This window comes from Priapulus caudatus, unplaced genomic scaffold (assembly GCF_000485595.1).
Source record: "Priapulus caudatus unplaced genomic scaffold, Priapulus_caudatus-5.0.1 Scaffold18, whole genome shotgun sequence".
Lineage (NCBI taxonomy): Eukaryota > Metazoa > Priapulida > Priapulimorpha > Priapulimorphida > Priapulidae > Priapulus > Priapulus caudatus.
The window spans coordinates 65,228-78,627 of NW_014577079.1; the positions used below are offsets into that span (position 1 = coordinate 65,228).

Genomic DNA, 13,400 nt, shown 5'->3' on the forward strand with positions numbered 1-13,400 from the left:
AAATGGCCGATGTTATTGTTATTTAAGTGCGTCCAAACACAAAAATTGATCGAATTTCGCGTTAGCCGCACGCACTTATTAGTGTGTCCAAGATGGACATAGCTCCATTGCCCACACTTATTTTAAGTGCGTCCAAAGGTAAAAAATGTTTCTTGCCCAAACTTATTTTAAGTGGTATTTTCTAAAAACCGGAATGGAATCAACTTGCACGGCGAGTGGCACTTATAAGTGTGGCCAAGGGAAAAATTTAGCACTGGCCACACTTATACGCCGTGGCTATTCTTACGACCAGTCGTAACAATTATTTATGGACTATTCTTACGACATGCAACGCATAACGCATAATAGTTAATAGTAATATAATGCTAGTCTAGGCAGTCGCCTATGCCTACTCCCTAACCCTAACACTAACTATAAACCGACTCGGCTTTCTTATATACGCGTGTCATAGTACAAAAATTAATCTATTGTGTATAACGACATACGCAACGCATGCTCATGCGCGTTGCATGATCAAAATAAGTGTGGCCAAGGGAAAAATTCAGCATTATCCGCACGTAATCAAAATAAGTGTGGCCAAGGGAAAAATTCAGCACTAGCCACACTTATAAGTGCGAATAGTCACTTCCATTTAAAATATAATATTGAATAACAAGTCATTGAATTGTCAAGGCAATAACAAATTTTGTCTCATGAAATCAGGATGAAATAGTATTATCTGGCTCATGGTTAATTTTCGGGCCTATTTTCACCGTTTTAATAACTAATATTACCAATCATTTTACACGTGCAAACTACCTTACTGTAACCGTGTAACGAGAGGAAACCACGTCTTATTTGTGGTATCTGGACATAATTTTGTATATATGGCGCTTTTCACCCAGTTCTTTGCGTAAGTGGTAAATTAATGTATAATATTGAAACAGGAATTGCACATGCAACTATGTATCATGAAATCACGAGCTAATAATATTACTAGCTCTTGATGAAATGTTATTTGTAATTATTAGTAAAAGGCCCGCAGCTAACTTACATTGGTATCATATGTAGAGTGCAGAGTATGTGCTATGTCAATTTGCTCGCTTTGCTGTATTTCGTTCAGCGTTGTATGTGCCAGTAAAAATTTAAGCATAATATGTTGTCTACTAGACGCATACTGAATGGCAGATAATAATAAAGCACTTGTCACTGATAGTGTTTAAATATAAGTTAACAAGACTTTACTGTTTATCATTATACTTTTAAAATATTATTGTAGAGTAGGCTGAGGGTTTGCTGTGTTCTGGCAATGTTTAAAATACCCAGACCAGATCTATCCTTCTTAACATTTGCCATGCAAATTGTATATATTGTACAGCACATGTATGTAAATGTTTGCAAAACACTAAAGACAGCTCTGTTTCTAAAACCACGGGGCATGCAGCATTTGTTTTGCTGACATGCGGGTGAGCTGATAATTAATGCTTTATGCGTAGATATTTTAGTGTGTAAATATGCAGTAGGATTCTAATATCCGTGTAAACTCCATGATATTGACACTAAAGACGAGATAGGTTGGTAAGCAGTAAGCAATGAATATTTATTCTTTATAGCCTTCTGTGCTAACTGCAACCTTTTACGATTTTATATACAAATACTATTGGCCTAAAATAACGCATGCGTGAGTGTGTGTAATATATAAACGGATATTTGCGTTTGCATGTACAATATAACCGCAATAAATGGTACCAGGCTGTACGTACACTACATGATGGTGGTACGTCATGGAATGAGACCAAAGAGAAGAACACGTCCTGGGTGTAGTGAGTGCAGTGCAGTATAATCCTGCCATCTGTCCAATAACCCTCGTATCTCATCACATGTTTACTTCGCGCACACTGATACGCACGCACGCACGCACGCACACGAACACGCGCGCGCACGTAGTCACTGGCATACACCAATGTACGCATACATACATCCACGTGCGCACACACGCACGCACGTATAGGCCTACAACGAAGTGACACTGGGGCGTAACGGAGTAATAAACTGTGTCGTCTCGTACTGTTTTCAGCAAAATAATCTGAACTCGTTCCTGTGGACAATCAAGCGCAACCCTCCGTCTTACTTCTTCGGTACGATCCACGTGCCGTACACGCGCGTGTGGGATTTCATTCCGGAGAACACGAAGCAGGCGTTCGAACAGAGCGAGAACGTGTTCTTCGAGCTGGACCTCACCGACCCCTATACGATATCGGCGCTCACGAGCTGCCAGATGCTGCCGCAGGGCAAGGAGCTCTCCGACGTGCTGCCACGGGACCTCTACCTCCGCCTGAAGCGGCATTTGGAGTACGTTAAAACGATGATGCCGTCGTGGATGACGGCCGACCAGCGCGGCCAGGGCCTGTACGCCGACTACCTCTTCAACGCGATCACGGGCAACTGGGAGCGCAAGCGGCCGGTGTGGGTCATGCTCATGGTGAACTCTCTAACGGAGAGCGACATCAAGTCGCGCGGCATACCCGTGCTAGATCTCTACCTCGCCCAGGAGGCGGAGCGGCTGAGCAAGCGCACGGGCGCCGTGGAGATGGTCGAGGAGCAGTGTGTTCCGCTCAACGGGCTGAATTACTCGCAGGTGAGGCGCTTTTTCAATCAATTAATAAATAAAATAATTAAGTTTTAATTATTCGATTTTTCGTTTTTTTTGGCGTGTGGGCATAGATGGGTGTTGGGTTTCGGTTTGCTCCCTCAAGTGCGAAGTTCGTACTAGCTGCGGTGGTCTATCTGTAACGAGTGTAGTGAGTCTAAAGCTGAAGCAGTGTTTGCAGAAATAAATCACACAACCATGCTCTGTAAAGCACGCAATACCTGCGTTATCTGTGCAGAATGTTTGATTGGTGATTGGATGTGAATGCGCGCGGTAGATGAACGAATGTGATTGTAGGACGAGTAAAAACTTGTACTAGAATGGAAAACCATCAGGAACAGTGCGAACATGCAATGAATAGGTTGGAGACGGCCACTGCTCGCGTACGTGGGGATTAGACGCAGCCACACCGCAGTTACTACAATGCAGGTACATATATGTTGTCGTGAGGAGAAAAAAGGACGCAGGGTACGTGTCATGATGAATGACGACAAATTTGCTAAGTTAAGAGCAACAACTTTATGGGTGCTGCGCGGGTCCCTCGCTAAGCAGATCAGTGACAGCTTTATGGTTTTATGGGTCGACTGGTTCTGGACAGACCCGACATAGAGACCTGACAGACTCACCGCAGTTGCTCTACTAGGAAATGTTGGGTCCTGCGAGCAGACTTGAATATTTACTGGGGGAAAAAATGGATGGAAACGAGTGAATCTCTCGCATTCTTGCTACTAATACTAGACTAACTATTAAAGTTAGTTTGATACAGAATCAATTCAATGAATTTTTTGTGAAAAAGTTGAGTAAATTTATTAACGTATGCATGTGGCGCATATAGATTTTAGTATGATATTTTAGTAAAATATTGAGACTAATTTCAATTTTAGCTTTAAGATCTGGATCTTCTAAATGTCACCTAAATTACCTAATCGTCGAGTATACATTTACAAAGGTGTAAATATAGGTTTACTGCACTGTATATTAAGCTAAGTGGTGCTGCTAATCCCCCTCTCTAGCAGAACTGTTTCGCATCTTTGTAAACCTGATCGTGTTTGCTTACTGTTGCACTCGATCTTCGAGTGCTCACCGTGTTCGCGATAGAGATGTACATGACTTCGGTTTAATCCCGTAAAACCGAGTGCTCGAAAAACAAACAAGCAAGCGATTTTGCTCTCTGAGGCATTGTCGGATGCGCTTTCAAGGGTTACGGTGTGGCGTTACATTGCACGTACATCTGCGTGACCACCCGATAGAACTGAAAGAGGATATTTTTCACTTTTAATCTTGCGACCACGGTCATGGGTCACGTTTCTGCCAGACGGTGCCTTGTTAAGTCTGATGTTTACTTAGGTAATCTTAAATCAGACAGGGTGAGAACAAACCACACGCATACATGTATCGCGCGCATCGAGTGTCCCTCATAGATGACGTAAAGGTATTGTATGAATAGAAGTTCAACAAACCATTGTAAAATAAAAAAGTTCTTGCATCATTACAACAATACATCTAAACCAATTTGAGTTTCGTTTATCCAGGCATATTCGCTTACTTCCAGTGCCACCCATCCATTCATATATCAGATATATATATATATATACATACACATATATATATATATATATATATATATATATACATACACATATAAATGTGTGTGTGTCCTTTGCTATTGGAAAGAAATTGTAGGGGCAGCGGAGATAGTGTGAAACGTGCTGCGTATAGCCATGTGTGGTGCCAAAGTTCTGCTTCGGACTAGCGGGGAGTTTATTAACAAAGCTAATTTTCACTCTAAATGCTATAAAAGGACCGCGTTGTCCATTTCCAGCGTGTTCGTGTGCCGTAGAGCATCTGCCGTCAGGTAAATAAGCCTAAATACTGCCCCTTTGTGAGGCGTTAGGGCCAGGTAAATACTCCTGCGCATTCTCCCCGTCCGGCGCAGTAATGACTAGTAACGATGCCAATGTGATTGTAACACCGTAACGCTGTTGGTCTAGCCCGTAGACGAGTAATTGGCCGTCCGTAAACAAACCGTCGCTCCGGCAAACAAGAGAATTTTACATAGCATGAGTGAAACGAACTCTTTTGCTAAACACGAAGGCGCAAAGAAAACAGCTGGCCTCCGCTGCTCCTTTTGTCGCTGCGGTTTACCCAGGATAGTGAAAAGCAGATTGCTGGAGTGCCTGAGATTCCAGATTCCTGAATCCCATAGATCGTAGGCCCACAGTATAAACACACAATCTGCGCCGTATATGGACGTGTTGATGTTGCAGTTAGTATTTCAGCTGGTCAGCGGGAAAATCGCCACAGGAATCCATTTGGATTGCTTTACAAAAGTAAAACACTGAACAGAGAATGTCTTCATTGGCAATATTAGAATTTATTGTTTACAGCTAACCAACCAGAACAAAGTGTCTCCGTAACGTATACGTTTATTTAATCATTCTTCTTTCCTCCATGATGAGATTTTAGGGTTAATGCTATAACCATCTACAGGAAGGATAACAGAATGTACAAACAAATAGGGCAGTGGGTCTATTGCAGTTATAGCAGAGACGTGGGAACGAAAACGGGTAATGATGATTTGGCTACCGGCTCGAATCTTGTGAATACACCATACATATATGATTGACAGCTAGCCGGAGTCTATCGCCTTTGAGGTGAAAGTAAATTAGCTATCATTTTGAGAGCTCGGATATTTGTGCCGCTTAGCGTTTCAGGTGTGCGGGGTTGTGGGAGCTTGTTAAAAGCAACAAAAATGCTTTGGAAATGGAATCCATGCCTAGGCTATAAGTGAGTGGTAAAACTTGGCCTGTTTTTTAATGCACACCATACACGCTGTGAGAGGAAATCATACACGTAATTGCTATATATTTGTCTATGCCATCGTTTTCTCGCGGCAGAAACACTGAATTCAGATGCCCAAGTTTTGACAGTTGTCTAGTGATAGTCTTAGATGTTGATGGAAGAAATATTTCTGTAAATGAGAATGACATTGCTCATTATTGGCAATAAAAGTTCAAATAGAACAGTGTTGCACTGCTACACAAGTAGGTATTGGTAGTTGGTGGTTCCATGTTACCTTGAATTCTGTGGAGGTTTGTAACGTTTAGTAATTTTAGCCTGCTTATTATAGATGCACACGAGATTGCAGGTGGCGTTAAAAGCAACAGACCACGTGGTGCGTCTGAAAGCCCCTTGCGAATGATTGACACACTTGTAATATATGTTAATAATTTTTCTCTGCATGGCATTGGCAAGTGCTTCTCATGTTGCATGAAGCAGTCTGAATAGTTGTTCTTGAAGCGGATGCGCGTTGTCGTCATTGCCCTGGGTTGTGCGTCGCCACCAAGCAACTACTTTGAGTGCACCCGCAACAAAGACGTTTTTGGCCTAATGTAGCGCAAATCGCGTGATTGACAGCTTAAAAAGTTACGAAATATTGCTTATCGCTAGGGAATCATTCACCGGACGTTCATTCAGAGTCACTGTGTGCTGTTTTCCGTAAAGCTGTGGCTGGCGACACCAAGATGGCTGGGTGGCGCCATTTTTGTTAGTTAACTGGTGCAATTGGTTTCCTGAGGTTTGGTGTTCACAAAGCAGGTAATTCAGAAAAATTCTCGTCATTGCTGGAGTAGTGTATCTTCCCGCGACTAAGACAAATGCGTTTGGCAAAGGTTTTTTGATGGCTTAATTGTTTCCAGCTTGTTTGGGAAATGTTTCCATTTTCACTGATTGTATAGATTACATTGTTCATCGATTACAATCATTGCTTCTTACATTTTCTTTGCTATAAATTATATGTAATGTTCTCATTTTACACATCGCATGACCCAAGTGCATAAAGTCTTATATTTCAATAAATGTATACTGACGTAATTCATGTCATAAAAGGTTAATGTCTGCCAAGTATTATTTCGACTGACATCGTTTTTGGTACCAAATTATGTAGGTAATCTTAAAGATATTATTGAAATTAAAACATCTCTAACATATTTCGCGTAATTAAAGTTACAAAAATAATTTAAATAACCTAATGAAAGTTGGCAACTAAGTAAGATTAATGGGTTTTTATTTTTATATGCTACAATATCATTAAAATTACACGTGTATGTAGAAAAAAAACTTACTATACTATAGTACCAACAGTGGGATGTTTTGTGGCAGTGAAACTATAGCTAGTGATAGCGCTATATGAACGTTAGCGCTATACTCGTAACATATACTCATCAGATGGATTCCTGATCTTTTCAATTCTCTTTAGACCAATATGCATAAGCAAGGCTTTGCCTAGAGAGCCTAGACAATGCAAGTGCGCACACACATATACGCGTTTAGTATCCCCAAAGCTATAAGTGAACCCTGCTAATCTGTAAATAAGGTTTAATTATGCAGGGATATCCACACAAGTTTAGCGCACTTCAAAGGCACGCCGCCAAAGTCCTCACATGTGGCGGCAGGAAACATGTCGGCCCTTATTTCCTAGCGGACAGGCTGTGACCTTTTATTGAAATGTTTTCAGGACATTTATCTATGTCCGTCACACACCTTTGCTAACAACTACATGTAGGCTATGCGCGTAAGGCTGGAAGCTGTAGTCGTACCGCTATTGGGGGGGAAAAAATTCCCAGGCATTGCTCGTAACGTTTTCTCCTGTTTACCCGGAAAGAAAACCCATAATTGATAAATTAGACGAAATTGGTTGTGAAGTCATATTTTGTAGTGATACCGTCCAAACAGTAAGTAAACACCAAGCCCAATTTAATATTTTTATGAGAATAAATTGTGTCAAAATGTAACTAATGCCCGGCGCACACGTGAGTTATTTTACTCAAGTAAAATGACGCATGAGTCAAATTACTCAACGAAAATCCGCCTCACACGTGAGTAAAATGACGCATGCGTCAAATTACTCAACGAAAATCCGCCGCACACGTCAGTAAAATGACTCATGCGTCATTTTACTTGAGTAAAATAACTCACGTGTGCGCCGGGCATAAGGTTTCTTAATTTGTCACAGCTTCGGGCAGTATTATTTCATGCTATAACAGTGTATAGGCCACATCATCGCCCTGACCAACAGATGAGTTCGTATCTGCAATGTCCATGTATCATAATTGTTTAGAATATTTGTTCTCTAAGACTACTTATATATATAATATATATATATATATAATATATATTATATATATATATATTATTATATATATATGATATATATTATATGTACGGTATACAAGTCTGCTTGTCACAGCACTTAAATTGCGTGCCTCTCGCTGTGCGTGCGTGCGTGCGTGCGTGCGTGTGTGCGTGCGTGTGTGCGTGCGCGCACGCGTGTGTCTGTGCGCATGTGTGTGTGTGGGTGGATGGGTGGGTGGTTGTGGGGTATACTCTACATCAGAGTAAATGACTTGTTTGTTTTGATATCAAGTGGAGACTTGACCGACAGAACGTCAACAACTGTAATCTCCAGTCTCCGTGTGGGAAGGCGCCAAGAAGTGGCAGTAAGAGCATATGGCAGTGAACTGCTGCTGTTTAGCTTGCTCTGGGGGTCCTTCCCCCGTTATACGACTCCCTAGTACAACACACAGTGTCTCATGGGTATAGCAGTACGCAGATATCGGCAGATGTGATGCGTAACACTTATCATGGTGGATATAGGCAAGAATTCTGCTTCATACGTGCACCGGCGCGTGTGTATTTATATGGAATGACGGTTGGGCCTTATTATCAGAAGTATACACAGACATCTTATGTACTCTTCTCATTATATACTGATGAGCGCTATCAAGTGAAGGGTAGCAGGTAAATTATTATACAAAGGGAGGAAGTTATAAATAGGCTCTGGTAGTTGCTTACAGTTTACCATAGTTGCTCATGGAAATTACACGTGTTCACTCGAATTTTCAATGTGGATGTATATACGTTTACAGCATTGACCGTTGTCCACTTTGTTGTCAATGTATACACTCATAGCTAATGAAATGTAAAATGACTTTGGGCGGACGGAAAATATTTGTGCATGTGCATTAGGATATTTGCTCCGCCAGTGCACTTACATATATAACATATATATAAAATACATGCGCATATTTTTGTCCCTGAATTTCCTAAGAAACCTGGCGCCTGTAGAAGATTGTGCATGCTGATTATCGTGTCTACGTGGACAACAGTTACTGTTGAATGTTGTTCGCTGGAATGTATTGTTACTACCAGATACGATATGATCTCTCAATGAGTTTATACGTGATCGCGTGCGTGGTCAAAGTTGAAAGCACGCATGCTTTCGCGTGCTTTCGTTGCTGAAAAACCTTACTTGAAATCGGTTGTGGCAGCCTAAAATGTTAGAAAAGGTTAGAAAACGATGAGTGAATTCCTGGTGCCATAGTGTGTTGTGGCATTCTTCAAAGCTGCTTATAAAGTTCTTGCACGGAAGTATATATATAGCCTAAGGCTGTTTGAAGGCATTGAGATCCAAACATCATATGTGATATTGTCAAAAGCTTTTCTTGGTTTTGCGATAATGCACCGACAAATGTACAGCAGCGGTTCTGGAATACATGTCCAAGTGGCATTTATACTAGTGATGGGAGAAAGAGACATATACAGTTGTTTGATCATGTGTTTGGTGGCGGAAGCACGATGTGTGTTATGAAGGTAATATCCCGCATAAAAGAAGAGGTGTAGTATGCGCGCGCGCGTGTGTGTGCGTGCGTTCGTGTATATTTGTACATACTAAGGTATAATGAGTATGTGTGGGAATTCACATGTGTAGTTGTGGGCAGGGAGTAAAATGTGCGGGAGGGGAACGGGGTAGGGGTATGTCACGTGTGAAGAGGAATGAGGTACGTGAAGGTATTGAGCGCTTATATACTAACTAGCAAAGTACCCGTCCTTCGGACGGTGTGAATTCATGAATGAGTGTATTAGTGTTGTAGCTCACCTAAGGATCAAGGGCTTCTTTGTAAAGTATGTTTTTGGTCTTCGTGTCCTGTGTGTGAATGAATATCGCCGTGAGTTTGCCTACGTGTGAGAGGGCAATATAGAGCATGCCATATGGAAGAAGACAGGTGTGGTCAGGCCCAAGCCTATGGTAGTGAAAGTCTATGGTAATGATGCTCACGGGCGCGGGCATATGCTGTGAATGTAGAGATGCATAGTTAAGCTGAGAAGAAGTTCTTTGAAGAAGTAAAATACAATAGAAAAGTTTATTTGATAAGATTTACAGGTGATGGACACTAAATTACAGAACTTGATGGTATACAACGTTGGTAGTGTAGTAAACAGACTAAAGTTAAAAGTTAAAAGACAGGTTTAAAGTTGTAGAAAATAAACAGACTGAATGATAGTTTTGGTGTTTTGACTTTAAAAGAGATTGTTAAGTAAAAAAATGTTTTTTTTGTACCTACCGACCTACCCTTTAAAAAATTGGATTTGAAACCGTAAAGAGAGATTTGAGCAGTTTGTAAGAATTGATAATTGATAATAGAATTGAAATCCCCAATATCAGCAGTTTGTTTGGTGAGCAGTTAATAATTTCAGGAGCTTTATGGTGAGCAGTTGGTAATCACTGTCTGTTGGGACAGAAGTCGATCTTTAAAGACGTGGCAGTGAATTGCAGTTTGACGTGCATGTCATGTGGCAATTCTCAATTCTGAACAGCATGCATTATATTGCTTGAACAGTATATGCACATGCATGGAATTGTTGGATGAAATTAATCTATTGTAGGACAGAAACAAAATGGGATAAATAATAACATTTGTATGGTTTTATGTCCAAATATACGATGTGGTTGAGTGGTTGTAAACATGTTTTGCCAACAATACATAATTCATGCAGGAATTGGCGACAATCGGCAGGAATAATGCCATTTATTGACTGGGCAAACATGGTGACTGTGTTTGTGTAGGTCTACGAACTATGATTGTTATTGAGGAAACAGGCATATTGAGATTTGGGAAGACTTAAGGTATACAGGAGATAAAGGTATATTAACTGAGCTAGAAAGTTTTCGGCGTGAAACTGAACCGAACGTGAAGATGTGGTGAGCACATTGTGGTGAAGCACAGGCACTTGGAGCGTTTCAATAAAAGATAATGGTAAATAAATACGAAATCTATTTACTACCATTGAAGGCTTAATGTTACTATACTGTCTTTCACCTATTATTGCGGACAATTTGCTGGAAATGCCGTCGAAATGGTGATCTGCAACGCTGCAAACGCTGAACTGCAAACGCTTACTGCCCCTGCACACTGACCTCACTTACACATAAATGTCTGTCCGTGTGTGTGGTGAAGAGCGTGATTATGGATTTTGGGATACCGCAGGGAATTGCATGAGGGGAATTGCTTAACTGGAAAATAACTTAGGTAATAAAAATTCGCTGTTTCCCTTTTATAGTATAGATTTTAAATTAAATATATTATAAATATGCATATATCCAACTGCCGGCCCCTAACGTATTACGCAAGCGTGCTACCACTGCGCCACAGCGATGCACAGCGCAAGCTGTCAACAACACGTACTACAATGGGAGTGACGTCGATCGATATACCGGTCTGGTATCGGTACACCAGTGTTAAATGAAACGGCTTAAAATTGAACTTTATCGTGTTTTGATCGTTGAAAAAGTGCGCCAATATTACTCTATGAGTATGCATCACTTACAGTCAAGCAATTTGAAATCAAGCGAGCAGATTCAGAGAACATAGGTAACAAAAAATGGCCTGTTCCCTTTTATAGTATAGATGACAGATATATTGTAGCGAAGTTGGCTGTCGGCACAACACGCGCGCACCTGTTGCACGTATATTTACCGCTGCTGCTGCTGCTGTTGGTGGTGGTGGTGGTGGTGGTGGTGCTGGTATGGTGCTGGTGCTGGTGCTGCGGCTGCGGCTGCGGCGGCTGCTGCTGCTGCTGCTGCTGCTGCTGCTGCTGCTGGTGGTACTGCTGCTGCTGCTGCTGCTACTACTGCTGCTGCCGCTGCTAGTGAAGTATCTGTAGAGTGCGGCGCCGCCGCCGACACGCGCTGACATGCATATTTACGGCAGTGACACGGCAACATGACAGAGTTCACGGCTCGCGTTACTGCATTGCGATGATGTCCCGCTTCACCGGAGGCGGCTGTGCGGCGGCTCGCAGGGGAGCGGTGGTGCTGACGGGGGCAGCAGAGGTTACACTGAAGCCCACGGCCTCCTCCCCTCCCCTCCCCCGCCTGCTGCACTAGCCAGGCTGAGGTGAACCGGGCTGCTTTCTGCGGCTAGCAGATGTTTCGGAGTGGAGCCAGAATGAACTTTTACGACGTAGTATATATTAATAGATGTTTTGATTGTCGCCTGTGTCGGGGAAAAACTCATGCACGTTCGTAATTCTTTAGTAGTTGGTAATAAAAATAAGCAGTCTAGCCCTGGTTACTTGGTGGTGAAATCACGTTAGCTTCTTGCACCTGCAACGATGAGCTATCCAGGTTAACTATAGCTATGTTGGGCAGGTAATGCGATTGGCTAAGTTGAGCACGTAGCTGTAAACGCGAGGCGTATATTAAAAATTATAGTACCTGCTATATAGAGGTATTATTCTCGCGTGGTGAACTAGTTGCAAATGAAACTTTTCATCGAACGCAATAAATTCCAATTGAATGAATTGAATTCACATATATACGAAATGAACTTGGAACGAGTTAGAATTTGCAAGCGAGTACTGGAACAAGTCCGGTCGACATGGTGATTTTTTGACCGTCAGGTCAGGAAAATCAAGTAAAATTCCAGAACTGTGATATAGTATGCCTTTTGTAGTTCCTCGGGGCCGGTAAACCATTAGTGTCAGCTCTGTCACAAGGAGGTATAGGCGCGAGGAAGTAGCCCTGTGGTTGTCTTTGCTGCGAGCCAAGTGTACCATGCTATTACTATCATCCTTACTATCACTTGCAGCGCGCGTACGTACCGTGGTCGTTCATTACAAGTCGTTATTAGTGGCGACGATGTGACGTGACAGTTTGTGGAAGACGTACGTGATCGAGATATAATGATGATTGTGTTCTCGGTTGTACACAGTTGCCGCATCGGCTGTATCATCAAGACAAGGTAATAGCCAATAAGGAATGTTCATTTGAACAAAATCAAAATCTAGAGTTTGGAGACTAATTAAATGTAAATTAAGATATCATTAGTGATTAAGTGCAAATTTTTATATAACTATATAGCAGACGATCACCTGCATGGTAAAACAGTGATGTCAGCTACTCGTATTCGAAATCGCAGACTAATTTGTATATCTAAACGAATTTCTATATCTAAACTTCTAAACGAAAGTAATTTAGATCTAAAAATCGAAGTCCAAACTAATGTCTACTATATATATAATGATCATCTGCAGCGAAGATCTATAAAGCTCTAGCTAGGTAACTCGCACCACCCGCACAACACTCAGCTATTCTCTCTTGTGCTGGTATGTCTATTTACGCGGAATGCACGCACCTGCGGGTGGGGTTCACTCGATCCGCGTCTCGCGTAGTTTAGGCGCGGGAGACTACTCCGTAGAATCGCCTTTCTATGGTTGTGCCCTCCGCAGCCTCCGCCGTAGTAATTTGGCCCCACGTTTGAAAACTTGGTGAGAAATCTGAGTTCGCGTGCTGAGTTGGCTCTCCTTATCAATAACGTATCTAAGGTATATACTATATATAATTCGTATGAAAAGGTGTGTAACCGCGTATCCTTAAGTATCTTAGCGTATAAAAACCGTATCGTAAAGAATCCAGATATGTATATTACTC

General features: G+C 41.8%; 1 protein-coding gene across 1 annotated transcript in view; it reads left to right on the plus strand.

Moving 5' to 3' along the window:
* LOC106811268 (metalloprotease TIKI1-like) overlaps nt 1-13,400 on the plus strand; it is a 45,468-nt gene that overhangs the window by 962 nt on the left and 31,106 nt on the right. Inside the window, exon 2 of the mRNA XM_014814834.1 lies at nt 2,057-2,617. Coding sequence (XP_014670320.1) covers nt 2,057-2,617 — 561 coding nt within the window. The remainder of the gene's footprint in view (nt 1-2,056; nt 2,618-13,400) is intronic.